Genomic DNA, 9,048 nt, shown 5'->3' with positions numbered 1-9,048 from the left:
GAGAGAGAGAGAGAGAGAGAGATAGATAGATAGATAGATAGATAGCGAGCGAGAGAGATAATGTCAATTAAATATATATAATAATTCTATTTAGCTCTAATTTATTTTTATTTAAATTTTAGTGCTGTAGTACTTCATTTATTTGCAGTTCAACATTTTTAATAATTCTGTTTAGCTCCAATTTATTTTTATTTCAATTTTAGTGCTGTAGTACTTAATTTATTTGCAGTTCAACATTTTAAATAATTCTATATAGCTCTAATTTATTTTCCTTTCAATTTTTTCATCTAACATTAATAATTTATTTTAGCTTCATTTCAGTTACCAACAATTTATTTTCAAATATTATTTTTATTATTGCCTTTTCACACGTACATCATCTCAACCATGGTACATTTTGCCTTGGAATTCCCTGTAAAGTGGATTTGTCATTGTGACGATAGCTAAACTACACAAATGTACAGTAGTTTAGTTACTGAAACTGTATATTAACTAAAACTTAAAAAATGTTTGAATGTCATTACATTATAGACTTTAGGGGCTCATCATCATCAATGTGTTTGTTTAGGGCACACAAAATATTCTCTGAGCTGCAGGACAGAGAAAATGGACCGTACAGCTCCAGGGTGTCCATGGAGAAGATCCACACTCTTCCAGAACTGAAGGTAACAGATAAAGGGCCCTATCATACACCCGGCACAATGCGGCATGTTGCAAGTGGTTTTTGCTAGTTTCAGCCCGACGCAGTTATCATTTTCAAGTCCTGCTGGAGATTGTTTAAATGGCAAATGCATTTGTGCCCATTTGTGCGCTCGTGGGCGTGCTGGTCTGAAAACCAGGTGTGTTCAGGCGCATTGTTGGCTCGTTGCTATTTTGAGGCAGATGAAATAGACTGCGCCATTGACCAACTCAAACCTGGTCTAAAGTCAATGGTGCAATATATATATATTTTTTGTTAATTAAAGAGCGCGTTAGTAATATGCGCCTATAGGCGGGTCCACAACTGCTTAGTACACACACAGAATGAAAGGATTACAATGTAAAAGATTATTATTGTCGATTCCTCGATCCGCTTCGAGCAGATCCGTTTCCTCTCAGTCTTTGCGCTTGCAAATTCAGCTGTGTAAATAGCGAATCCGCCATGGTGCAAGCGCAACTGGCTTTTCGAGGGAATGGGAGATGAGACTCTGATTGGTTAATTGCACGTTATGCCCAAAACACACCCATGACTCATCAAGAGAATAGGTGCAACCCTTTTTAGACCATGCGCCTGGCGCGCCAGCCATTTTTTCCCATGGTTAAACTAGCAAACGTGGATTTGGATACGCCCTAAGTGCACCTGCGCCATGCGCTTAGATCGTTAAAATAGAGCCCGAAGTCTGTACTGCAGTCACAATGCAAAAACCCTAATGTTTCTGCAAAATATCTTCTAATCCTTCCAGATTCAGCCATTCAGCTGTATATATTGTGACTTCTGTAAATATTCTGACTATATTCTGTGTTTTTGATTGGCTGTCACAGTCTAACCCCTTCCGGAAAAGGATATGTCACGTCTTCTCGACCTCTGACATGAAGGATGGCAGCTTGAGCTTTGAGGATTTCCTGGACCTCTTGAGTGCCTTCAGCGATTCGGCGACCCTGGAAATCAAATCCCACTACGCTTTCCGAATCTTTGGTAGTGAATGGATTGTCCTCAATATTGACGTTTAACACAACAGCAATATCAGACAGCATTAGTTATTAACACTTCTTATGCTGCAGACTTTGACGATGACGGGACTCTTGATGCTAGAGACCTGGAGAAGCTGGTGAACTCTCTGACTGGCGAGACGGATGACACCCGTCTGACGGGAGAGGAGATGAGACAGCTCATAAGCAATGTGAGTGTGCTGGATATACATCACATCAATGAGAGACATCTGCCAGATGAACTTTACTAATGTAAACACATGTTATTGTGCAGATCCTGGAGGAGTCAGACATTGATAAGGACGGCACAGTCAATCTCTCAGAATTTCAGCATGTCATCTCCAGATCTCCAGATTTTGTCAGGTGACAGAATTTAGCTTTTTATTTAAAATGTATTTGACACATTTTGCTGCCTTCAGTCTAATTAAGTTTCACTTGTGAATGTTTACTGTACAGTTTAGTTTTTTCATATTATTTATTGAACAGTTGAGGAATGGCGATGAAACTTTACGTGTGTTTATTTTTCATATTAGTTTAAGTAATATTGTTGAATATTATTAGTTTTTATGTTATATTAGTTTTCTATATAGCTTTTAGAAATGTAATTATTAAATTATTGAATTATTTTTATTTCAGTGTTAGTAAGTGTAGTATTTCAACTTGATAGCTTGACAAATTTAGCCGACTAATATATATATATATTTCATTTATTTATAATTTTTATTAATATTTTTAATTAGCTTTTTATATATTCAGTTTATATTTTAGTAATTTTGATGTTTTTGTGATTTCTATTAAATTAAAAAAATATTTCTTTATAACTTTGTTCATTAATGTAACAAATTTAGCCGAATTATGCATGCATATATATATATATATATATATATATATATATACATTTTTTTTTAATATTTTGAATTAGCTTTTTATATTTTCAGTTTTTATTTTATTTTAGTAATTAATTTTATTATTAATTTTCATTAGTTTTACCCTTAGTAATAATAATATAATATAAAATTTTTAGAATATTTATAAATATTTTGAATGAGTTTTTATTTGTTATATTTTCAGTTCTAATTTTAGTTTAGGTTTGAGTAATCCTAAGTGCTTTTGTCATTTTGATTAGTTTTTTAAAATATTTCTATATAGCTTTATTTAATAATTCATCATTATGAGTCATTTTAATTGCAAAGTTTTGCATTTAAGTTTTGATTTGAGTAATTGTAGTACTTCAGGTTATTTAGTAAAGTTAGTTGCCAAGACAACATTTCTAATTTTCATTTAAGTTTTTCATCTAATATTTATGTTTTATTTGGCTTACATGACTAAATTACATTTCCCATCATTCTTTGTTGCAGCACAATAATTATAAAATGCATAAAGCATCAATTATACACCTGAATCACATATTGCACTTTATAATTTTGTGTTAGTGAAAAATTTGAGAGGAGGAAAAAATATGAAATTGCCCAAAATTACAAATTTATTCTGACCAAAATCACATCATAATTACAACTTCCGATCTAATAAGTATGACCTTCCTAAGACTTGAAGGCAGCATTTCTCCTCATTGACTGCGCATGTTCTTTTACAGTTCATTCAAGATTGTGTTGTGAAGTTTACACAGAATGGAAGCTGCTTTCCGGTCCGGATCTTTCACCTGCGCCTTTGATCTGTCAATAATGTAGCGTCCTAATTGTGAATGTATATTCTTACTCGGTATTTCTACCATTTATATATGTTTGAAAACATTTTTACTTAACTCTGTTAAAAAAAAATCTACTTTCTATCCTGTATTTTGGATCATAAATTTGTACCTAATTTAATAAACTCTAATTCTGCAACTTTGACATCCCTGTATTTATAGGACACTCTGAAAGAGTCTATTCCAGTCAGGATGGAGGTTGTTCTTTTGGCACAGCGGACACAAAAGTGTTCCATAACCCACAAACGACATGCATAACACACATTCGATGGCTAGGGAAGTAATCCACCAGTGTTGGCTCATCTGTGCTATTTTCAGTGCCATGTCCCAGCTGTCCGCAATGGCCTAATAATATGACACAGACAGAGAAAATAACAATTACCACACTTTACCTTTTAACAGTTTGGGCTCAGTATAATTTTTTTAAAGAAAGAAATGAAAGGAATAGGTCACCCAAATTTGCTGAAGATTTACTCACTCTCAGGCCATCCAAGGTGAACATGATTTTGTTTCTTCATGGGAACAGGTTTGGAGAAATGTAGCATTACATCACTTGCTCACCAATGGATGTGAATGGGTGCCGTCAGAATGAGAGACCAAACAGCTGATAAAAACATCACAATAATCCACACCACTCCAGTCCATCAGTTAACATCTTGTAAAACTGTGTTTGAAAGAAACAAATACTCATCATTAACATGTTTCTTTCAGCTAAAATATGGGCCCATAATCCATCAATTTTCTTTCTCCAGTGAAAAAAACATCTCATCTGAATCAGGAGAGAAATCTGCTCAGATCAAGCACAGTTTAAAAGTAGATCTAAACGAACATGTCGGTAGATTTTGATGTGAGAGGATTTCACTGGATTATTTGTGGATTATTGTGATGTTTTTATCAGCTGTTTGGACTCTCATTCTGACGGCACCCATTCACTGCAGAGCATCCATTGGTGAACAAGAGATGGAATGCTACATTTCTCCAAATCTGACGAAGAAAAAAAACTCATCTGGCCTAAGGGTGAGTACATTTTCAGCAAACTTTCATTTTTGAATGACCTATTCCTTTAATGCACTTATTCAGCAAAGTCACAAATGCATGAGAGACTATTTACATTGATTTATTTCTAGAAAACGAAGCAAACTCTTACCCCATCCCCAGGTGTACAGATCCCCTGTACCTATACAAATAAAAAAAGAATAAGTTAATTTAATAATTTTTTTTGTCAACTAGCGGATTCTTGAGTTGAGTCCAGTTTATGCTGCAGTGATCAGATCTGGATCTCACCGGTGCCGGCCGCTGTATGACGGGATCCACAGCTGATCCTGCTGATCTCTGACACATTAGGGATGTCCACTAGAGCTGGCAACGCTTGAATAGAAATAAACACATCCGCTTCCTTTTTTTCATCTTCATTTATGGGCTGCTCAGTTTTTCCTGCACAGTAACGGAACCATGTAGCTGTGTAGTAATACATTCATATGTAAAGTCATATATGTGACCCTGGAGCACAAAAGCAGTGTTAAATCGCTGGGGTATATTTGTAGCAATAGCCAACAATACATTGTATGGGTCAAAATTATAGATTTTTCTTTTATGCCAAAAATCATTAGGATATTAAGTAAAGATCATGTTCCATGAAGATATTCTGTAAATTTCCTACCGTAAATATATCAAAACTTAATTTTTGATTAGTAATATGCATTGCTAAGAACTTCATTTGGACAACTTTAAAGCTGATTTTCTCAATATTTAGATTTTTTTTGCACCCTCAGATTCCAGATTTTCAAATAGTTGTATCTCAGCCAAATATTGTCCTATCCTAACAAACCATACATCAATGGAAAGATTATTTATTCAGCTTCCAGATGCTGCATACATCTCAATTTCCAAAAATTGACCCTTATGACTGGTTTTGTAGTCATTTTACCACTGCTTTTTCCTCCGAGCTTTTCCTCCTCCAAGCCTCTAGATAGCAGACCGAGCTGCCCGCTTTCATTCCATCCCCACATATACAGGTCCCCACCAGCTAAACACAATAAACATATTTTAAATGAACACTCTGTATATTAGTATGAGCAACCAAATGGCTGAATTTGATCACGAAAGTTTCAGGAAAAAGCTTACCGCTGACGGAAGCGGAGTGCCAGCTCCCAGCAGACACTGCTCTGATCGGGACGCCCCACAGCGCCTCCACTACCTGAGGTTCCTCCTGTGAGGCCAGAGCTCCGTGACCCAGCTGACCATGACTGACAAAACAAAACATCCACTTAAAAACACTCTTCAGTTCTAGTTTACAGAAAATATTATTGTAATGCAATGAATTTTCACAATAAGCATAAATTAGAGGCAGGACAAAAAATACTGCCATGATGATAAATATAAATGCTTTACAATTTAAATAATAAAATATATTAATAATAATAATTATACATATATATATATATATACATACACACATACTGTTTTGCATTACAACAATAGTTATTTTAGTATTTATACACATAGTATTTATACATTTTTTTAAATATTGCTTTTATTTTTATATTTTCAGTTTTCATTTTAATTTCCAGTAGTTTTAGTAATTTTGTTATGTGCGTTTGCCATTTGTATTAAATATTTTTATTTAGCTTTCATTTATTTATTTTCAGTTTTATGTGCTTTTGTCATTTTTATTCAATATTTCTATTTAACTTTATTAAATTTTTATTTCAGTTTTAATTTTCGTAACTGTAGTACTTTAACGTAAACATATTTTATTTCAGTCAGTTGCAATGCCAAATTTGTTATTTTCTGTTTACGTTTTTTTTCATCTTCACAATTTATTTGATTTTTAATAACTGAAAATGATTTTTAATAGTTTTAGGCTACAATAACAACACTGTTACAGTAATGAGAATCTCTAATAAAATATGCTTAATTGTCATTAAAACAAATGTAAAAATAAGCTTAATTTTCTTATTTATAATCTGAAATATCACCTGCTATTGACAGGTTTTGTGAGACTGCACATTAGCTCTACAATTAATATAATATTATTTGTGGTAACACTTTAAGGTCTAACTACAACTAACATTAACAAACAATGAGCACTACATCTGTTACAGCATTTATTAATCTTTGTAAATACTGGTTCATGAAAATAACATTTTTAGATCATGCCAGCTCTGTTAAATAACATTAAAAGACACAACTTTTGATTTTAAGATTGTATTAGTAAATACCGAAATGAACCAAGGCTAATAAATATTTTAATTGATTTATGTTAACTAATACTTTTTGTAAATGTAATATAGATATATATAATGCATGTGTTAAAACAAATGCAGTATAGTTAACTAATGTTAACAAATGGAACCTTATTGTAAAGTGTTACCCAATTTTTAATTACAAGATTAACACTGGAATCTTTCTTGTACTCCAGGAGTACACAGTCCCATCCGACGCCAGCAGCACAGCGTGTTCAGAGCCCAACGCCAGGCTCACGGCACAGAGTTTAGAGCAGAGAGGATGGAAAAAAGGAGGTTTTTGCATGATGTACCCACCTGACACTAGCGGCAGCACTACAGCATGTCCTGAATAAATGCATCATATCAATATCATCATACTAGCAACAGATGGACTTTCAAAACATGATCAGGACTATGCACAAAAAGTCATCAGTATGCTACCGGTATCGTCTTGCTCTCTCTTCCACACAAGCTTGTTTTGTGGGTGCTGGATTTCTGTGAAGTTGAGCGTCAGGTGTCTTTCACTGATGAGTGCGTCTGTGCAGCCCTGACTCTGTGGAAAAACTCCTCCGCAAACCTCTTCTGATGAACCAGACACGAACCCGGACACACACACATGATTGCCACCTGAAACCAACATTTACATAGAAAATAACTCATGGGATACATCTAACGTGAACAAAGGATAGGATAAAAAAATGTACGTGAGTGATATGCACAAAACAAAATCAGTATAAATAAATATATTTAAAAAACAGTCAAAATGTATATTGTTTGTCAAATTAAACTAAATGTATAGTTTATTATTTTTATATTGTAAATTGTATTTTTTTGTATTAGTTCACTATACATTAGAAAAAGTAAACTTGACATTGAAAACAATAAAAGAAAACAAATTTGAAAACAATAAAAGAAAACAATAAAAAATCTATTTAAGAAATAATTTTGTTACTCATAATTATCTGTGTGTGCATATATATATATATATATATATATATAATGTGAGCGAACAATATAAATAAATACATATATTTTATACTATATATTTGAGTGCGTGTGTGTGACTAATATTGTAGAAAAAATACAAATTAATGTAAAATAATTACATTTAAAGATTAATTTTGTTACTCGTAATTACATATATAATGTTAGCAAAGAATATGAATAAAACTGTATGAGTAATATATATATATATATATATATATTAGTGCTGTCAACGATTAATCGCGATTAATCACATCCAAAATAAAATGTTTGATTACATAATATATGTGTTTGTACTGTGTTTATTTATTATGTATATATAAATACACACACAAAAAACTTAAATAAACAGAAACTTTTATTTTGGATGCGATTAATCGCGATTAATCGTTTGACAGCACTAATATATCTATATACCGGTATATAATGTAAATTTATTTTATTATAAATTATTATAATTTTATTATAGAAACAGTAATACATAAATCATGTGTAAAAGGTGACTAATATTGTACAAACTATTGTACAAATATTGTATGTAAATTTAAAGTTATTGTATTATTTTATTATATTTCATAATGTAAAGCAAAGAATATGAAAAAATGTATGTCAGTAATATGCACGAAACAAAATCTCTCTCTCTCTCTCTCTCTCTATATATATATATATAATGCAAATTTTAAAAAGTTATTTTATTATAGATTAGAAACAGTGAATGTTACTAATATTGTACAAGTTATGTACATTTTAAGTTAATTAATTTGATTACATTATAGATCAGAAATAGTAAGATTAGTAATGTGAGTAATATTGTAGAAAAACATACTTAAGTGAATGATTTGGTTACTCATGGTTTACTTACAGTCTGTATGATGCACATCAGCTCTGGAGCTCCAGCTGGCTCTGACTCGGACTCTACTGCAGTCTGATCTGCACACATCTGATATCAGGACAGCTGTGCTCACTTTACACCACCCCTGCCGGCCTTATCTGGCCGAAGCCATCGAAACCAAAGCCAAACCAATTCATTGACCCATCCCGCTTCACATTAAGAGCTGTCACTTGCTCTCATGTGTGGAACGTCGGAAAGTCGGAACAAGAGCGCCGTCTTCTGTCAAAATAAAAGTAATGTTGCGTAAAAAAATAAAAGTCAATCTATAATAAAAGTTTTATGATTGGAATACGAGCATATTATATTATATTATATTATATTATATTATATTATATTATATTATATTATATTATATTATATTATATTATATTATATTATATTATATTATATTATATTATATTATATTATATTATATTATATTATATTATATTATATTATATTATATTATATTATATTATATTATATTATATTATATTATATTATATTATATTATATTATATTATATTATATTATATTATATTATATTATATTATATTATATTATATTATATT

General features: G+C 31.8%; 1 protein-coding gene and 1 pseudogene across 1 annotated transcript in view; one reads left to right on the top strand and one right to left on the bottom strand.

The window, feature by feature from the left end:
- Positions 1–3,539, top strand: part of LOC107551413 (calcium and integrin-binding protein 1-like) — a 9,563-nt gene extending 6,024 nt beyond the window's left edge. The window contains exons 3-7 of the mRNA XM_016232996.1: positions 569–665; positions 1,522–1,675; positions 1,762–1,880; positions 1,964–2,052; positions 3,284–3,539. Coding sequence (XP_016088482.1) covers positions 569–665; positions 1,522–1,675; positions 1,762–1,880; positions 1,964–2,052; positions 3,284–3,305 — 481 coding nt within the window. The 3' untranslated portion in view covers positions 3,306–3,539. The remainder of the gene's footprint in view (positions 1–568; positions 666–1,521; positions 1,676–1,761; positions 1,881–1,963; positions 2,053–3,283) is intronic.
- Positions 3,540–3,564: 25 nt separating this feature from the next.
- LOC107551387 (RCC1 domain-containing protein 1-like) lies at positions 3,565–8,795 on the bottom strand (annotated as a pseudogene).
- Between the last annotated feature and the right edge of the window lie 253 nt (positions 8,796–9,048).

The sequence above is a fragment of the Sinocyclocheilus grahami genome, unplaced genomic scaffold, assembly GCF_001515645.1.
Source record: "Sinocyclocheilus grahami isolate Dianchi unplaced genomic scaffold, SAMN03320097.WGS_v1.1 scaffold423.1, whole genome shotgun sequence".
Taxonomy (NCBI): domain Eukaryota; kingdom Metazoa; phylum Chordata; class Actinopteri; order Cypriniformes; family Cyprinidae; genus Sinocyclocheilus; species Sinocyclocheilus grahami.
Note: the sequence above shows the minus strand (reverse complement) of the source record. Positions and strands in the feature narration are given on the sequence as shown.